The sequence below is a fragment of the Alosa pseudoharengus genome, unplaced genomic scaffold, assembly GCF_046254945.1.
Source record: "Alosa pseudoharengus isolate Yale_2024_CS ecotype anadromous, Long Island Sound unplaced genomic scaffold, YU_APseudo_1.1 YU_APseudo_1.1_scf_15, whole genome shotgun sequence".
Classification (NCBI taxonomy): Eukaryota; Metazoa; Chordata; class Actinopteri; order Clupeiformes; family Clupeidae; genus Alosa; species Alosa pseudoharengus.
Window position 1 is genome coordinate 16,790,563 of NW_027468620.1, and position 20,444 is coordinate 16,811,006.

At 42.3% G+C, this 20,444-nt stretch overlaps 1 protein-coding gene across 1 annotated transcript in view; it reads left to right on the forward strand.

The window, feature by feature from the left end:
* The first annotated feature begins 9,720 nt into the window (after positions 1-9,720).
* The window catches only part of cfap43 (cilia and flagella associated protein 43), a 28,076-nt gene continuing 17,352 nt past the window's right edge, over positions 9,721-20,444 (forward strand). The window contains exons 1-16 of the mRNA XM_076286482.1: positions 9,721-9,749; positions 10,041-10,294; positions 10,541-10,637; positions 10,721-10,888; positions 12,641-12,791; positions 12,882-13,035; positions 13,159-13,241; positions 13,867-13,998; positions 14,139-14,258; positions 14,489-14,569; positions 14,839-14,987; positions 16,744-16,847; positions 18,260-18,423; positions 18,756-18,917; positions 19,678-19,808; positions 20,220-20,382. Of these exons, the coding sequence (XP_076142597.1) occupies positions 9,721-9,749; positions 10,041-10,294; positions 10,541-10,637; positions 10,721-10,888; positions 12,641-12,791; positions 12,882-13,035; positions 13,159-13,241; positions 13,867-13,998; positions 14,139-14,258; positions 14,489-14,569; positions 14,839-14,987; positions 16,744-16,847; positions 18,260-18,423; positions 18,756-18,917; positions 19,678-19,808; positions 20,220-20,382 (2,142 nt within the window). The remainder of the gene's footprint in view (positions 9,750-10,040; positions 10,295-10,540; positions 10,638-10,720; positions 10,889-12,640; positions 12,792-12,881; positions 13,036-13,158; positions 13,242-13,866; positions 13,999-14,138; positions 14,259-14,488; positions 14,570-14,838; positions 14,988-16,743; positions 16,848-18,259; positions 18,424-18,755; positions 18,918-19,677; positions 19,809-20,219; positions 20,383-20,444) is intronic.

Sequence of the window (20,444 nt, forward strand, 5' to 3'; positions counted from 1 at the left end):
GCAGTCCAGGATAAGAAATAGAGCAGTAGTTGAGTAGAAAAAGACGGTACGGAAAAGAAAACAAAAAGAGACATTTTAAAGAATGACAGGCTAGAAGTTTGCAGGTAGACAGTACATCGATGTTTGATGGCTAGCTGGGTAGTTCTGTATTTCAAGGATTGACAGGCTAGAAGTTTTAGATGTAATACTGCAAAAATGTTTTATTTGTTTAAACGGTATAGGTAAGACAGGCTACATCGATGTTTGATGGCTAGCTGGGTAGGCTAGTCTGTGTTTCAAGGATTGACAGGCTATAAGTTTGAAATAATACTGCAACAAATGTTTTATTTGTTTAAAATTACATAAACAGTATGTAAGACAGTAGGCCTACAATCGGAATGTGTTTTATGGATTGTGCAGATCTAATAACCGTGCAAACCAGGTGCCCACACTAGGCCTATGCTCTTTGCCTCACGCTCAAAACAAAACATCGAAGGAAATAACTGAGATGTAGGCTACTCTGTTTCGGATTAATCTGTGTTCACATCGCTGAGGTTGTTCAAAGTGATTGTCGACGTTTCCTGAGCGCTTTCAGAGGCGTGATGTCCAGAATAATGTCTATTATTGCTATTTTCCTTAATGTAGTCTACAGTCTTAGGGACTGTTCGTTATTTATAAACGGGGCCACCGGAGGGATTTTGAGTGCTTCAATCAAAAGTTGCATGACCCTCCCCAGCAAAATAAATTTCAACAACCATCCAGTTGCATTTTCAAAAAAAAACATGACCCTCCCCGGCCAATTGTCCATACCTTCCGCCCACGCTTTTAAGCGCTATCAAAACACATCGACTTAGACTACCCTTCTAAAATCCCCCTCTGCTTTCTGATCTTACACATCACACTTCACCAAAGTAGATTTACTCACTAACATTGTTGTGGAAACACAATAAGCATGGAAACTAAATGCACACTTCCTGCAACTGCATTAGCCTCCTTGAAATAAGTTACTCCTCTAGTAAGTATTCACATGAAATAAAACAATAAAACATAGACCATTCAACAAAGCACACTGGGTAATAACAAATTCAACACATGAACTTGTTGCTATGGACTCGTCTCTCCTCAGTCATTGTAAAGCTGCCGAAGCTGAACATTATCCAAAACTCAATTTCTCAGACGAGCGTCAATTTGGGAGCTTGCTACACTTCTCAAATGACTTGAAAAGGCCGTTTGCACAATTTCACAAATAATCACAGGGACCGAAAAATACCTATGCCAACTTTTTCCGGGTTTATCATTTTAACTTTTCCCCGCTGTCTTCCCTTTTTAATATTTTCCCGTAGAATATCCCATATTAGCCTACTGTAATACTCTCATAACATTAGTCCTGCATTCTGGCCTGTCATGTTGTCCTGTTGTTACCCCTTGCCCTTCCAGTGAAACAGATGTATTAAAATCATCGTTTTGCTTGCTTGAATGCGAACTCAGAGTGATGTTAACCTAGGCCTATTTAAGTTAACGACGTGGTTGTCGTGAGAGCACATGAGAGCACGATTCATTGGCGCTTGCAGTGTTCGGCCGTAAGCTACCTGCTACTCAGCTACGAGTAGACAAAGAATTCCCCCTGTATATTCACTCCAAGTTGGCCTAGCATAACTTACCAACTCTACACTGTAGACCATAAACTGGCTATTTATATGACCAATGTATTTGTTCAACTTTATGAAGCAGAATTACGCACTGCTACTTGGAACGTAACACATTTTTGTTGGCAGGAGAGAGAATGACAGCGATTAACAAATTGCACTTGTTGCTGGTTACCAATAAATAGGGCCTACTATATTTTTTTTTGCAAACAACAAAAACAGAAAGGATGGAGACAGCAAAGCTAGAGATGGGCAGGAACAAAGTCAATTGGTAGAAATGCTTGTCAAAACGTTAGGAGCTGGATGTGTGGATGAATGAAGCACAAGTAGGCTATGCTTTATGTTAAGCATGCACACTGTTTAAAGTTATAGGCTACACGGTAAACTACAAGTAAACCAAATTTAAATTTAGCTTTTTTAGGGCTGGATAAAGTTGACCAAATGGATATATCAGGCGAGTAGGCTACAAATTTGTTGCTCCAACCCTTCCAACGTCGGACGAATGTTGACATTTTCCGTATTTTGCGTGAGAAACCCGGGAAATCTCCCTTATTTTCATTGTTCAATGTTGACAGAGCTATGGAACGAAAGAGAACGTTATATGGCGACAGAAATCAACAATCAAACAAGCCACTTTGATTTTTTGCTGTTTTCATTAATACAAAAAATGGGTGACCCCCCCTCCTAGACAAAAAAAAGTTAGGTGACCCTCCCCTCAACAAAGAATAAAAAGACATGACCCTCCCCTATTTTCCTCCGGTGGCCCCGTTTATAAATAACGAACAGTCCCTTACCAAAGTCTTAGTTCTAGAATCATGCATGTGTCATAATCCAACAATGTTCAAAGTTCTATGGGTGTCAAGGTGATCATGGAAACATTTAAAAGGGGATGCCAAGAGGTTCAGATCTTCATTCTACAGCAATCAGTCAACAAATACAGATGATTAGAGGTGAGTATAATGTAATAACCTTTTCGTTGTGTCAGTATTTGTTTATTTAATAATAATGATGATACTACTACTACTACTACTAATAATAATAATAAGTTTAAATAAGATTATTGTAGTAGGCTGAAAAGATTTAATGTGACTTCGAAATGATAAAAGACAGACTCACCTGAGCCAAATGATGTATCTCTTCCACAGAACAGTGGTACAGATACAGAGAAAGAAAGCCAAATAGCATAGATCACAAGACCTGGTGATCCAACCATGGCCGAAAGGTCTGTTAGGATTTCATGTGTCCCATCTGAAGGGCAGCTGGACCCGAACTTCCAGGAGGGGAGGCTGAGGAGGCTGACCCCTGACAAGAGAGAGCTGGACCAGTGGGTGAAGGAGCTGGAGAGAAAGGTGGCAAGGGACAGGATGAGGGACGAGCTGCGGCGAATGAGAGAGGCTGTGCACAGAAGGAACCAAGAGATGTGGGCAAGACAGTGGGAGTGGCAGTATGTACTCTATACATTAATAAGCTGATACTGGGAGGTTATGTACAAGCAAGATGCTTATGTTTGAGATTGTCCGGCATTTCGGTTCATTTATGATGTATGGGTTCAGTCATTAACACAGTGTTTTAAATCTGCAGTATCTGTCAGGTGGCACTGAAGAAAAAGCAGGAAGAGAAAGAGAGACAAGGTGCCCAGCTGACAGGACTGAAGGAGAGGGTGATGAGAAAAAAAGATGACAACATGGCAACACTGAGAGAGCAGGAGAGAGTGATGAATGATATCAAGAAAAAAGCAATGGAGGAAGAGAGACAGATAAGGGAGATGGTAGAGAAAGTGAGAGAGTGTGAGAGAGTGTTGAGAAAACACGTGAAGGAGGAAGAAAGACACATAAGAGACATGGAAGAAAAAGTGAGAGAGCAGGAGACAATGTTGAAAGAAAAAGTAAAGGAGAACAAAAGACAGATAAGGGAGATGGAAGAGAAAGTGAGAGAGTCTGAAAGAGTGTTGAGGAAACATGTGAGGGGGGAAGAAAGATTGGTACAAGAGGTGGAAGAGAAAGCGACAGAGCAGGAGAGACTGTTGAGAGCAAAGGCAAAGGAGGAAGAAGGAGGGATGAGGGAAATGGCAGAGAAAGTGAGAGAGAAAGAGAGAATGCTAAGAAAGATGCAGAAAACAGCAAAGGAAGAAGACATGAAAATGAGAGAGATAAAAGAAAAAGCCAGCGAACAGAAGATAATCTTGGGAGAGCTAGAGAGAACAGCGAAGGACCAGGAAACAAAAATTAGAGAAATAGAAGAGAAAGTGAGCGAGGAGGAGCAAATGTTGAGAGAAAAAGTGAAGGAAGGAGAAAGATGCATAGAAGCAGAAGAACAAGTGGCAGAGCAGGAGAGAATGAGAGAAATTAAGAAAAAAGTGATGGAGGAAGAAAGAAAAATTAGGGACATGGAAGAGAAAGCAAGAGATCGGGAGTCAATTTTGAGAGAGGCAGAGAAAAAAGTGAAGGAAAAAGAACAGTCAAAAGAGATGGAAGTAGATCGAGGCACCATTGAGAGCATCCTCTCCAGCTGTATCGCTGTGTGGGGCGGAAGCTGCACTGAATACAACAGGAAAGCCCTGCAGCGCATAGTGAACACAGCTGGAAGGATTATTGGTGCTTCACTCCCCTCCCTGAAGGACATTTACACCACCCACCTCACCCGCAAGGCGACCAAAATTGTGAGTGATGCAAGTCACCCCGCTCACAATCTGTTTGATCTACTGCCCTCTGGGAAGAGGTACAGAAGCCTGCGCTCCCGCACTACCAGACTCACCAACAGCTTCATACACCAAGCTGTTAGGATGCTGAACTCTCTCCCTCCTCTCCCCCCTCCACCCTCAGCTACATAACATCCTGGACATTGGACCCACAAATGGCCGCCTGCACCACTCCACTTGCACACTTGTACACTTTGCAACTTGTTGTTGTTGTCCTGGAAACACAACACTTCTGCTGCTCTTACATAACTTGCACCACTATGCCACTTTATTTCTTACTTAGGTCAAACAGAACTACCTCAGCCTCTTATTGGCCTGACTTTGCACTAGTATTTTATTTTATTGACTGTCTATGCACAATTTCAACCAAATTTTGCTGCTCTTATTTTTTCATTATATGTGCCCTCTTATTTACTTATTTACTTACTTTTTTGTTTACTTGAATGTTATGTTTGTCTGTGGACTTAAAATTGTTAAAATATGTCTTGTCTCCACCGTGGGATAGTGAGAAACGTAATTTCGATCTCTTTGTATGTCTGGAACATGTGAAGAAATTGACAATAAAGCTGACTTTGACTTTGACTTTGACTTTGAAGTGCGAGAACATGAGAGAATGTTGAGAGAAAAAGTTAAGGAGACAGAAAGACAGACGAGTGAGATGATGGAGAAAGCTAGAGAGCAGGAGAGAATTCATCTAGAGATGGAGAGACAGGAAGGGGAGGAAGAGAGACGAATGAAGGAGATGGTAGAAGCAGCAATAGAACGGAGGAGAAAACTGAGAGATGAAGAATAAAGCAGAGAAGGAAAGAGGAATGGTGGTAGAGAAAGCGAGAGCAGGAGCAGACTATGGAGTCCGAGGACTGTGACGCAGAGAGCGACACATACACAGACTCAGGTGATTCTTTGATGGATGAGGAGGAAGAGAAGGAAGCAGTCAAGAGACAAGAGCAACTAGGTGAGAGGAGACAAGAAGAAGTAGCAAAGCTTAGAGAGAAGATATTATCGGCGGTCCAAATGGAATAACCTCTATTAGCTTACGAGAAAAAGAGAGAGGAGAAAATGGCAAAGGTGAGAGAGGAAGAGAAAAAGTTGAGAGAGGCAGAAGAAAAATCAAGAGAGCAGGACAAATTAATAAAAGAGATGAAGGCAAAAGCTGAAAAGCAGGAACAATTATTAAGAAAAGAGATGAAGGCAAAAGCTGAAGAAGAGGAAAGGAAAAGGAGAGAGATGGAAGAGGAGCGATTGAGAAATGTGAGAAGGAGGCGGGGACCTTGGGAAGTGTTTGAGGATTTCTATTTTTCGCTCATAGTAACATCTTTTGACCTTAAAAGGCATTATAAATAAAAACGTACAAAGGTCTCATTTAGTTCTTTTGTTCAAATTATTTACACGTGGTTCACATTTTACACAGTGTCATATACTTTTTAGAATTGGGTTTGTAGGCTAATAAAGACATTTGCACATTGCATAGACATAATAATTTTATTTGCAATGCACCTTCCCCACACCAAAGAAAACATCTGAATGCTGAACACAGTGAGTGATGCAATCATAAGGTAGCATCAGCAGAAAATCACAAGAGACATTCTAAACCATGCAGTAAATGCAGCTGGAGAAATATCAACTAGGCCTAACATCACCGTTACCATATAAGACATTTCACACATAATTACACTACCGTTCAAAAGTTTGGAGTCACTTAGAAATGTCCTTTGTTTTCATCATTAATGTTGTAAATGACTTGTGTAGAAAGAAATGGCTGATGTTTAATGCAATATCTATACATTGCCCATTATCAGCAACCATTCACCCAATGTTCCAAAGGCACATTCTGTTTACTAATCTGATCAAATTCTTAAAGGCTAACTAAGTCAAAATAGGGTCTTTAATATTGTGTAAAGATGTTCACACGTGTAATAAAGTTTTGCAGCTGTGCAAAAGAAGTTCTGTATGTGCAAAGACATTTCGTACCTGTAGAAATATTTGTGTGAAAAATATGTGTGAAAAATATATGTACCTGTAGAAATATCAGAGGCGATTCTAGAGTCTGTGGGGCCCCAAGCAAAAAATCCAAGGGGGCCCTACCGACAAATGTTATCACCATTATGTTATATCACCATTAGGTTATTATGTTAAATAATAAAAATACAAAAAGCGTATTATAACAATTATTATATTTTGACATGTATCTCACCACTGCAAGCTGGCAGCTCGACTTGCCTTACATGTGTGTGTGGAGCAGACTGTCCTGAATCTGGCAATATCATTGCCATGGTGGAGGGATTCTCTGGGGCTGAGTAATTTACAGACATATGTGGTGTGCGCCTTACAGAAATAAATGCCTTTTTTTTATTTAGTTATGAAAAATGACCTTTCTGTGCTCCAAGACACAAGATATATAGTCTAGTCAGCTACATTAGAGAAGATGAATAGGCCTAACAGTTTCCCAAGAGAAAGTCTGAAGGTGAAGTTCCTTTCAAACCTTTACATAGGATTCACTGTAAAACTAAGCAGACCAACAGAGTACATCTCAGTTATTTCCTTCGATGTTTTGTTCAAGAGCAATAATGTAGGCTCACATTCCAAGTTACAGAATAGAAACTAATGCGTTAGTTTATGGCTAATGTATATGAGAAATCCCATAGAGATGCTAACGGTTAGCATAATCGGTAAACATAGATATTAGAGCGAATTTCAGTCCATTTACAAAAGAGTTACATGAGAATAGTTCTTTGTTTACAACTGACTATTAAAATACTCAAAGGCTAATGTTTGCTCTCCATATAATACCGTGTAGGAAAAAACGTGACTGTCTCATCAACTTGAACAGAAGCCGCATAAAATTCCAAGTAGCTGGGAAGGAATATGTGAAAAATCATGAAGATTGGGCACTTCTGGATAAGTTTTTGATTTTTGGCAGTGTTAGGTATAGGCCTAAAAATCCATGGATACAAGTTGGGGTGGCCCCCCTAGTGGCAGTTATCCATAAAATCCAAATATATCTCAGCTTCCTTTAGTCTTAAATTGTTGTATAATGTATTTTCTCTACTTTGTTTGATACAAGTAATCCATTTTTTATATGTTCTTCTTATTCTAAGTCCATTTCCATGTTAAATCTAGTATCATAGTCATATTTAGCTCATAAACTGTCAATATCTCTGAAAAAGTCACATTGAAATATTACTCAGGTCCCTAGACCCATATTTTTACCTCCAAGGTATGCTTTTCTTTGTTGACTGGACAGGTCACTATCACTATACTGTCAAAAATCACATGTTGTGACCAAAAGGACCATTGTTGAGGCCTTAAATAAACACAAATTCAGAACTATGCCACAGTGAAAAGTTACAGTATATTCAATCAATATTATAGTCAAATAACACAAAAAAACAATTCATACTTAAACCAGAGACTTTCTAATGAGACACAGCACTCAAAAAATCTTCCATAGAAATGCATGGGTTTAGTTTGAAACAGCAATATGGCAGTTGTCTACGCAAATCACACCCTTTCCGCGGCAAAATGTTGACGTGAATACATTGAGCCAATCATGTGCTGTGTTGTGAATACATTGAGCCAATAATGTGGTGTGTTGTGAAGACATCGTGCCAATCATGTGTTGTGATCACGCCGCTGGAGCAAGATTGGTGTCGTGAAGCCTTGCGCACGCGCATTTCTACCGAAATGGATGCCCGATGAGTGCCCAAAAAGCGTTGCAATATGGCTGCCGAGTGGAGGGACTTGCCTAAAAGGACTTTGCTTAAACATCATGTATTTATTCAAAGATTTTTGATTTCTCTCTTCATCATTATTAGTACAGCCTCCCTCAAAGTTCAGCTCGGTGGCACTTACAGTTGCCCATACAGGCAACCACACAGCCACAGTTGAGGAGGAGTGAGCATTCCTTGCTGGCATCTTCCAGATCTGTCCAATATGGCACCCAGACTTTGATTCTGTCATTCCATTCCCAACCCCACTCACTGGGGTCTGGAATCTCTGGAGTTTTGGAGAGGGACTGCTTCCAGACAAAAGTTGCAGTGTGCAGGACACGCTTTCCATGCTGGAATAAGGCATGATGGGTCGGGGGGATTGAATCCAGGGACTTGAGGCCATGAGTTAAAAGAAGCTTCCGGGTTTCATTGACTGACTCGACACCGCAGTTCTTAAGTACAGTCCAGCGTTTGAGAACTTGCATGTGCACTGATTCCAGTGTGAGGCTGGTTGGGTCTTGGGTGATCACAATGAGGGTGTTGGTGACTTCTGGATAAGCTGCCCACGCATTCCATGCAGTTTTTTTGCCAATTCCATACATTGCTGATACAACGTTATCCTGTGAACGTGTGGAAGAGGGGCAGTGTTTGACATTTTTGGGGTGCCAGCATTTGAGGTGGTGGATTGGAATATCTTTATATGCCTTCCCTGATCCAAATCCAATCCACAGCTCTGAGGCCTAACTCAGATTGATGGCCAGCACAACCACATCGCTACTGTCCTTAGGTAAGCCTTGGTGTGACCCTGTTCGGCAGTATGGCGTAAATGTAGCATCATTCGTGTGTCTGCTTCCTCTTCCTGACATGGTGACAATGCTTCTAGGTCAGTATGTTTGTTGCTCAGGACCAAGTTAGTCTTTGTTGTGAGGAGGTGGTACTTTGAGCCAGCTGTGGTCTTCTGAAGTTCCTCACTGATGTACTGAAACAGCTCACCTTTATTTTGACTGTCCTTGAGGAAATTCTGTCATTGAGCTCCCTTTGGCAGAGGTATCTTAGTAAGGCTGGACTGTACTCATGTATAGTAAGAACTGCGGTGTCGAGTCAGTCAACGAAACCCGGAAGCTTCTTTTCACTCATGGCCTCAAGTCCCTGGATTCAATCCCCCCCGATCCATCATGCCTTAGGCCCCGCATATTCATGGTCCAGCGCATGTAGCCTAGCCTACTACAGACAACCTGACATTTCCAACGCCGACACATCGTGTTGCAAAGCTTTATTAAACAACAAAGTGGAGCATCACAAACATTTCTATTTGAACTTGAGTTAAACAGACGAATCTGCGACCAGGTATCGGAGGCTAAATCATCAGCTGAACGCAAAAGAAGAAGGGGGCGGTTATAAATTACGTTAACTCCAGAGGCAAAGTAAACAGTCCAGCCAGTTAACATGAAAGCCAGTTACCGTATAACACCGGATTAGCGATTGCATTTGCCTCGTGTTATGCATAGCAGAGCATTAAAAGTTCGAGAGGACTTGACTGGCTCATCTTTACGCCACCGTACGGTCAGGTTAGACTTGACATGGATTTCCCAAGGCGGGTCTAATGTATAATCCACCAATAGAAATGAGTTATTCAGTTGTCAGGGAAACCCAGAAACGTGTACACACTGACGGCGGCTAGAAAGATATGGATGCTTTAGGACATTTAGAAGTCAGGTGAGTGTTAAATTGTTTGCCTGGACTGTATTGCAATATGCAGTGCTCACTTGGTATCCTAATTATTTATATTTTCATACAATTGTATATTATTTTGGGAAAAACTTACTGTTTGCTAGCTTCCTGAACTCACGTTCAGACTAAGTTATTGATAGCAGCTATCATTTAAACATACGTCAATCCAGCATTGCCTAAATCAATGTGAGTGCTACTTTTTTCAAGTTTGTTACTAACGTTAACGTTAAGTTATTAACTACGACACAATCGTTGATGGCGATTTCTTTTGTACAGGTGGGTGCAGGGTTTCACCAGCCGGAACGTTGCATTTGTGGATAGGAAAACAGCATGTTACGCCTGTGGGTGTTTTGTTGTTCTCCTGAACATCGAGACGAAGATGAGGGACTTTCTCCAATGCCCCGGTCGTGGGATCGGGACATTTGCAGCCAGTGGACATTTGAAGATTTTGGCTTTTTCTGACCAAAAACTCAACCCCTCTATTTATGTCTACAAGTATCCAGAACTTACTCTACAGTGTGAGCTTGAAGGCGAGTGAAATATTGCACTGCTAATAGACTTAACTGTCTTAGACTTAACTGCGCAGACTACGTGATTGGTGGGCACATTCTATGTTCAGAGGTTAGGTTAATATGTATCTAATTTCTTATTGCAAATTACCATTACCATTATCATTACCACCACATTTTAAATGTTATTATTGTCAGTTTCACATTTGGTTGACTGTGTCATTCAAAATGTGTTTGTCATAAACGTTTACTTGCCTGACTATGTAGGCTCAGCTCAACTGGAATATACATCTCTTGCACTAAGTGACACTGGTCCTTACCTGGCTTGTTGCTCATCTGTACCTGATCACACCATCACTGTCTGGTAACATTTACAACTGTTCATTTATACATCTATAACTGTGTAAAATACATCTGATATTAACCTATCAATCTTTTTTGTTGTAGGGACTGGGAGAAAAGGGTGCCATTATGCAGCCATGCTCAAATGAAAGAGGTCTTCACGATTTTAGCATTCAATCCCATGAGCTGGCACCAAATCTGTGCAATGAGCTCCAGCTCACTAGTGGTCTGGAACATTGAAAGAAGTGATAACCTTTACATTTTAAAACAAAGGTAAGTGATCCTGTAGTTACGCTTATCACTGTAGCGCCTTAGTAAACAGGTGGCTGCATTGTTTCATATCTGCTAGAAAAGGTCATATTTTTGTATTACATCAGAATGCCCCCCTGCCACCACCACCCCACCCCACCCCATCTAACACTAGTGCTATATGAGTTTCACATTATGTTTAACTAGTGCAGTGCCCGTTCAAACATGCCATTCCTGTAGAAAACCCATAGCCCAACTACATGCCTGCTTTTAAAAAAGGATGATGGAGAAAACATCATTCCAGCTCAGCATTCAATAATGAATACTGAATATTATATTATCATATATAAGCCTATAGTTAATGTACAGTAAGCAGAATTTATGCATATTTAGATCAAAATGACATAAGCCTAACAGCTGTTTTTAGTCAAGGCTATATGTTTGGGGCGGTGGTAGTGTAGTGGTTAAGGAGCTGGGCTAGCGTGCAGTAGCCTGAAAGTTGTTGGTTCAATTCCCGGCTTCCACTGTTGTGCCCTTGAGCAAGGCACTTAACCCCAAGTTGCTCCGGGGACAATGTGATCCCTTGTAATATAGATGACATATGTAAGTCACTTTGGTCAAGAAGTGTCTGCTAAATGTAATGTAATGTAATGTTTATTGTTAATCTTATTGAATAACTTCCTGATAGAGAAGACAAACCATTTTGTGGAATGATGCATCATTGTTTGAAATTTTCATTGATGTGACTCAACAATCTCTGGTAGCCTATAAGTGACATCACACTCTGTCTGCCACCCGTTGTCTGTAGCTGATCGAAATGACGTAAGCCTAAAGCTTTGATGTAAGGACCATTAGCCTATCGCTCATTTCAATTTGGGACCTTGTAGCTGGAATTGTTCATTTGTTTATTCAGAGTCTCAAGTCCAAAGTAGCCTGGGCAATTTGAAATGTCAGTGATTTTTTTTACATAATTTTGAATAGCCACTGCATGTTTCAACGGTTCAACAGGGAGCCTACAGTGCTGTGTCAGAGGGGGAGTGGATACGGTAGATCAGGGGAAAGCCAAGTCTTTACCAATGTATTTACCAATATCTTTTGCATTTCTTATCCAAACAACGTCAATGTTGGCCCTGCACTTACTCATGTCCATAGCAAGACACCTGCCACGTTTGAAATTAAAGGGACACCAGGCAACGTTTTCGTGTTAATTACTCATCTTCGTAAGTCGCTATATGGTTGAATGACTCATTACAGAGCGAATGACGACTCTCTCGCCCGCCCCTACTGCCTGTAGGAAGAATATCCCGCTTGCAAGTTCAGTGTATTGTACTCGCCGACAGAAGCAGGATCAGTTGCAACATCAGAAGCAACATCCTGCATCCACAGCACAGAGGCAGGCTAACGAAACGCTAGCGATTGTTGCAAACGTGTGTATAATGGCAGAGCCGGCGAAAAAGCAGCAAAAACCCTTGGTGGAAGATGCAAAAGAAAAGGAAAAGAGCTTCAGACCGAGCGAGGGGGAGTTTCGTAGAGAAAAAGCATCAGGCTTGCCTGGTGTCCCTTTAAATGGATGAGTGGTTCGACATATAAGCTTATGCAGTTAAAGATAGATGTCAGTTTCATTACCTAAATCCTGTAAATAACACCGTGACTGATTTGTCAGCATGTTTGTATTTATATGTCATGAATCACAAGCATATGATATTATATTCTATTTCATTATATAACTTACAAATGTTGTTCTTGGATGATGCAGCATCATGTGTTGTCCTTCAGTGTAATAGACCTCCCAGCCACAGATGGCAGTGTGGTGGAGACAGAGAAGGGCACCTCCCGGGATAACAATGTGAAGCTTTCATACCTTGGCCCTCAGATGCCCACTTCTGCCATTGCTGGGCTTGTAGGGAAGCGTGCAGACAGATTTGTGGTAAAGTATCATTGATTACAGCATGCTACTCCATTTACATTGTTAATTTTATAGGCCAAATATTGACTGTGTGTGTATGTGTGTATACAGCCCAAGTGTCACGTGAAGCCTCACCTGAGCCCTAGCTGTGTGTGTTGGTCGGCTGCGTCTCACCTGTATGTGGGCTGCAGGGAGGGCTGGCTGCTCAGGGTCAACCCAGAGTCTCTTCTCGTCTCCATCCTGCACAGGCCAAATCACACACACGGTGAACACAGACACACACAGACACACTGCAGACTGTAGTATTAACAAGCTGCATCCTCACACATACACGCTGTTGTTTCAACTGTTGGATGGCTAATATAGGATCTTGTGATTTGGACTGTAGGGGATCCTAACATTCCAGCCTTAGAGGAGGGCAGTTTCCTAACCATGGCGGTGCACAAAGATGGACTTCTCGTGTCAGGAGACGTAAGGGCCAAACTCACAATGCCATATATCCTGTGTGTGTGTGTCTGTGTGGATGTGAGCACTCATGGGTGTGTAACAGGGACCACAGACTGGGCTTTCTTTCAAAGCCAAAAGACACAGGACTGACAATACCAGTGTCATTTGCAACTTATTATCAATCATATTTTTGAATAACACTCTGAGGTCCTCTGAGATCCTGTCAGACACTTTGAGGGAGTCTGCTATACCTTGATATTTTTAAGTATTTTATCTAACTAAAAACATCTATGCAAAAGTGACACATATTGTTATATTCTGGAAAACCTCAACAATAATAATAATATGAGAGTAAAGTGAATGTAATGAAATTAGTTTTTAAAAAACACTATAAATATATCTGGACAATACATTTGAAGTCTGAACCTTGTGAGAAGAGCAAGAAGAGCATTCAGAAATGTTATGTAGTTTCAATACAAATTGTAAACACTTCAGACTATTCAGACACTTCTAACTATGTTTTTCCCTATGACAGAGGTAGTTGAGAGCTTCTCATCAGTCTGTGGGTTTGTGGTTCTTTCTGGTCAACAGCGGAATTGTATTGTGTGCATTAATCAGTGTGTCTGTGCCTTTGTCTGCTCGGTGGCAGGATGGTTTTCTGCGCAGTCTGCAGGTAAAGGGGACTGTGGTGGAGGTCTCACAGACAGTGGAGCTGGAGGAGCCGGCCTCCAGCATGTGCTACTCGCCAAACAAGGAGAGTCTGCTTCTGGCCACCAGTGCTGTATGCGTGTTTTGATTCTTTATATGTTATTGTGCATTTGTATTTGTTTTATGTTCTGGTCTGTTGGATAACAGCTGAGATTGTGGCACTGGTGGTAAAGTGAGTGTGCAGGCCTTGCTGAGGTGTGTTCGGTGTTACAGGGGAACTTTTACCACTACAAACCCCCTCAGTCGGACAAGGCAGTGAGGATCCTTGAGGTCCTGACAGGGGACTTTGTGGCTGTGTCGTCACTGCACACAGAGAAGAACCTATACTGTGTGGTGAGACTGTCCTCCCACCCCTAACATCACATTACTTTTAAGAAAGTGGAAAGTGCACATGTTTAGCAGTTTTAGTCCAAGGCAGCCAAACAATCTGATAATGTAGAATTGATTATTAAAAACATTGATGTGACATTGATGTGCTGTTTTGAGTAATGTGGTCTGTTTGGCACATTTGGCCCAAATCGTGTGCCTGACTGTGTTCTGCTAATGTTTTCTGTGTAATGTAGTCTGTGAGAGACAGTGGGGAGCTGCAGCTGTGGTCTATGGATGATGGACTCTGCATTGCATCCATCAGTCTGCATGTTCAGGTGAGGGGTAATGTGTGCTGGAACAGGGGAGTGGCCTAATTGTGACTCACTGGCATGGCTTTAGGTGCTTTATATGGGTCTATGGGGGGTGTGATGTATGCATTGGTCTGTTTGTTTGGGTTGTGGTTGTGCGATAGACGACTGAAAAAGCATGTGTTAGTGTAGTCTCTAATGGACTATATGCATATTTACAAGTGTGTATTTGTGTGTGTGTGCGTGTGTGTGTGTGTGTGTGTGTGTGTGTGTATGTGTGTGTGTTATACCTTTAGGCCACAACTCTGGCCTGTTGTGTAGTGGCGCAGTATGCAGCCGTGGGAACTGCTTTGGGCCAGGTCCTGTTTGTGGACCTGTCGACAAAGAAGCATCCTCGTCTGGTGCACCGAATCCAGCTCTACCACATACCTGTAGAACACCTGCTGTGAGTCCACCTCCCACCACACCTGTGTGTATTATTGATCATACCTTAAGCCCAAGAGCATCTAGTATTTTTTCTAATATTAAGATTCTATATGATTTGTTCTAATATATAAATATATAAAAAAATACATTGAAATATACTACGTTGGACATGCTACCATATAAGTCGCTCCGGAATATAAGTTACATCAGTCAAAAAATTAGGCACTAGGCACACAACAACAGGCTGAATAGGTGTCCGGGATGTTAACGTAACACAGTAACAGGTATTCAGCTACACAATAGGATAAAGAACATACCTGAGAGGCTGAATAGGCTAAATTAACATAACAAGCCAGCGAGTCCAACAAACAAGTTACCGAAGCAAGTTCACAAAGCTCCCGATCTCATTCCACAAGCCTAGAGCGCCCTCTTGCGGCTGTAGACGGTAATGTGTACTCCTTGGTTCATGTCAGTCAGTATGAATTAACATTTAAGAACATGTTAAATTATATTTATTTTAATATATAAGTCACAGGACCAGCCAAACTATATATATATATATATATATATATACACAAACTACCGGTGAAAAGTTTGGGGTCGCTTAGAAATTTCTATTCCACTCCGTTATAGACAGAATACCAGCTGAGATCAGTTGCATTGTTTTTTAAATCAGCAGTTTTCAGATAACGTTTAATTGTAAAAGGGTTCTCCAATGTTTTCTCAGTTAGCCTTTTAACATGATATCAGATTAGTTAAAGCAACACCAAAGAACTTTTCCTCTGTCGCACACACTATTTGTTTATCCAGCACCGGCTTTGCAAATAACAATTTCCACAGACAAGGTAAAATATGTTGCATGGTTTTATAAAAGTACGATGTATTGCGACATCAGATGCAAGTCAAATTTGTAGTTTCTTATGTCTCCTTCCATCGAACTACAGATCCGCTACCCGATCTGGCAAACTTACATAGTGCGGTTATAGCCGATAGAGGGCCGCGAAGCGAATGCAGAAGTGCCGTTCACCCTGTTACGAGTTGATGAACCACTGAAACTATTTTGGAAACATTATTTTAAGGTACAAAAAACTCTTGGGTGGTGCTTTAACTCATTGAATGCCAAGCTGTTTTCGGAAGTGCCAGCAATCTAGACCATTGTTGATGATTTTTGTACAGCCACAGCATATTCTGTGTTATAGCTATGAACACATACAATGGCTCGTTTGAAAGGTGAGACTTTAAGCTCTCAGTGGGTGCAAACCATGTATTTCGAGAAATCGCAAGCAAAACAGTGGCTAGTTTTCATAAAAATCGCTGTTTTTGAAGTATGAAGTGTTGCCTGTAGTTTCCTAGTGACCTAGCGAGACCTGGCGAGACTGCCACCTAGTGATAGACCCACGAAAATGGCCTGGTTTTGAGCTGACGTGCATGTGTCACTGATTCGACCCAAAGCGGCAACCGAGTTATGATAAAATATCCAGATAAAATGTCCATATATTTCATTTCCATTCATCACAGAGTTCCCAAAATCACATATAAGGTGTGTTAGAGTGTCTAGTTTCGTACTTAAAAAAAAAAAGCTAAAAACGTAATATTACGTTTTTTGGCACTCAACGCATGGGAAGGAAAAACGTAATATTACATTTTTGGCACTCAATGAGTTAACAGTATGTGCCTTTGGAACATTGGATGAATGGTTGCTGATCATGGGCGATGTAGAGAGAAAGATATTTGTATAATATGGGCCTGTTCTTTGGACTGAATTGTTATCGTAGGTTTGAGCATGGTGGGAACTTCCTGATCATAAGTGGCTCAGACAAAAACATCTTCCTTCTGGATGCCAGGCCGTCCAAAGGCTTTGAGGTCATCGGATATATAGGTACAGTTTATCCACAGCATAGAAATGTATTTATACACACAACCACACGCACACGCACACACACACACACGCACACACACACACACACACACACACACACACACACACACACACAGACCCACACACACACACACAATGGTGTTTTTTGCTGTGGTTACAGAAGCTGATGGGTTGGTGGTGTCCATCTCGGCTCTGAGCGTGAGGGAGAGGAATCTTGTGAGGGTGGGGGTCGTGTGTGGAGGAAGGAGGGGTGAGCAGATGCAGACAGGAGTGAAGGAGGGGAGGAGGGTCATGCTCTTCTCTCTGCCCAGCCAGGAGTCCTTAGCAGGTGGGAGAACGAGGAGAGAACACTGATACACTGAGAACACTGATACTGTGTGTGTGTGTGTGTGTGTGTGTGTGTGTGTGTGTGTGCGCAGGGCCAGTGGAAGGCAATTGCCCAGGGCGCCAAACTACCAGGGGTGCCACAGCGTGGCGAGCTATGGGCTTACAACATTGAAAACATGTTGATTATCAAAGAATGGCAGACGGTTTATGCGGGAGCAGCAAGTAATTCATTTTCAGTGATATCGGTTAAATAAAAGTCATGAATGAGACGTTTAAAGTCTAGTGCTGCAGAATACAGAAAAGTGCACAGGTTGAAAAACTTTTCTCCAGCATATGATGAGGGCACTGATCTTCAGCCTGAATCGCCAGGTTGCTAACAGTGGAACGTAGCAGAGGGGGCGACAATGTAATAAGGTAAAATTTGAATCTTACCATGTCACCGAATCAGGGGAGCAATGAGCAAATAGGTAGTCCGATTTCTGTATAATAGTCTGTAATAATAATATGTTTATATTAGGTGAAAGCCTAACTGCTTAATTGTAGGCTATCATTTTTCCGTGAGGCCTGGTCGCAATTGTCCCGCAACATTTTATTATTTTTCTGTGCGGTCCAGTAGCCCAGGTCGCAGGATTACCTTCCGCCGGCCCTGTGTGTGTGTGTGTGTGTGTGTGTGTGTGTGTGTGTGTGTGTGTGTGTGTGTGTGTGTGTGTGTATGTAGGTCCTTTTTAGACTGTGCTTTTATTGTGGAACAATTGCTTCATCACAACATAGACATATGGTCTTTTGGGCCCCCACCGTCAACAAGGCAACGCTGCCTGGAAGGCACTAGGGTTAGGCAAGGGTTAGGCAAGGGTTATGGTTAGGTGCCTTGAAGTCGACGGTGCCAGCGCTGCCTTGAAGTCGATGGTGGGGGCCAAAAAGACCATCAAGCCACAGCATACCAAAGATAATTCATCATCTGTCACTGGGCATACCTATCCTTTTTACATAGATGGCAGGGAGGGACTGAGCTGACCCCCCCGTATTTTTTTATGTTGGACACAGTTTATTTATCATTGTATGTATATATGTGTGTGTGTTCATAGAGCGAGCTTCCTGTGTGGACCAGAGAGGTTGTATACTCTCTGAGCTGCTGCAGGCGTGCTACTATGAGACACACTTCCCCCTGTCCTCCTGTGCTCTCGGCCTCAACAGGCTATATGCCTACTGCCATCCCAGAAAGACTATTCAGACATACCAGCTCCCAGAGGTACAACACTCACACACACACACACACACACATACACACACACACACACACACACACACACACACACACACACACACACACACACACACACAGTGAACATCATTAACGCATAGACAAACAATCATCAAAACTTCATCTATAAAATTGTAGCCCCACTACAGAATGCTGACAGTGCTGTCGTTATCTCACATATCTGCTGTTGCTCTGCATGCATCATGTATTAACATTTAAATGAAGCATCAACATTTTTCACATTTCCAACCCCAAATCTGTATGCTCTTCTTACTGTTGCTTATCCTCGTCCTCATACATTTGAGCCTGTGTTCCTCCAGGGCGTGATGGGATCCTCTGACTCGCCCGTGTCTGTGGCCCCAGACGGTGAGGTGCAGGGCCACCCCCTGGGGCCCGCCCTGCTGCTCATGTCCCCCCAACACACCTGGCTGGCCACCTTGGGCCGGGATGGCCTGCTGCACTTGCGAGACTCCTCCAACTTGGTAGGGGGCGACGTTTCGGTAGTACACCGTGTGAAATGGGGATGCCTGCAGCTGTCCAGTGGTCTTCTTGAGGGGATCTAATGCATCAGACTTTGACAAGATTTGGGAAAGATTCTTGAAAGATTGGAGTCTTTTAACTAATTCCCCCCATTCAAGCTTTACTCAAAAGGCTACAATCTTTCAAGAATCTTTCCCAAATCTTGTCAAAGTCTGATGCATTAGATCCCCTCAAGAAGACCAGTACAGTGGCTCCTCTGCCGCAAAGATTCTCAAAAATATGTGTGCTGATCCACAAATGCGAAGACGAAAAATGCGTGTGCTGGTGATCCACAAATGCAAAATTAGATTTCACAAAGGCAATTTTCAGTTTTACAAATGCCATTTCATTTACAAATACACATCTACAATTGTGAAAACCAATTTACAAGTTACAAATATGATTTTTTTACGTGTGGATTTGTGCGACTTTCATGCGAAGAACGTCTCAAAAACACGTTACTTTGGAAAGTGAAGAATGTGTGTGCTGGTGATCCACAAATGCAGAATCACATTTCACAAATGAAATTTTCGGTTTTACAAATGGCATTTTATTTACAAATGCACATCTATATTTGTAAATATACGAGTTTATGCAAACACACATGCAAATCAAGAAATATTTGTGGATCCCCCTCTGCGCATATACAAATATTATTGAGACAAATTTATCTCCATACACACATGGTCAACTGACATGACATGTCTGTGTTTCCACTGTAAGGACTGCTATGTGCAGTTTCAGTGTCACTCTAGCTGGCTGGGTGGCGGGCGAAGCCTCTCCTTCACCACAGACAACCAGGCTCTCCTCAGCACTGGCCTGAGAGATGGCAGCCTAGTGTGCCTCAAATACAGGTAACACACACACACACACACACACACACACTCTCTCTCTCTCTCTCTCTCTCTCACACACACACACATACACACACACACACTCACACACACACACTCTCTCTCACACACACACACACACACTCACACACACTCACACATACTCAAGCGTCCTACATACTCGCCACTCCTGACCGGTTGTCTCGCTACCGGTCAGGTGTGGCGAGTATGTAGTACGCTTCACACAGACACTCACACACACTCACACAGACACATATAAAGCCCTATTACCCTACGTTTACACATATGTACATAGACGGACATGTATGCACATCATAGTTTAGCGCACATGCACACAAATAGCAACATAAGCACAATAAATATCTGAGTGGGTTCCAAATGGTTGCACTGTGCTGTGCTCTGATTGGCTAGGCAGGGGATCAAGGGGGCTGGGAAATCTTACGGCCCCTCCCAGTCGAGTCCGTGGTCGGTGGTCACCCAGCCAGAGTCGGCCATCTTAGCTGAGAACTCTGCCCTTGCCCATATGGCAGAGTGGGATCTGGCTACGCAGTCTGCTCCTGGCTCAGCCAGTGAGGTAGGAAGGTCTCAAGACTCTGGGTCAGATCCCCAATAGAGCCCTGATCACCTTTTCATGCC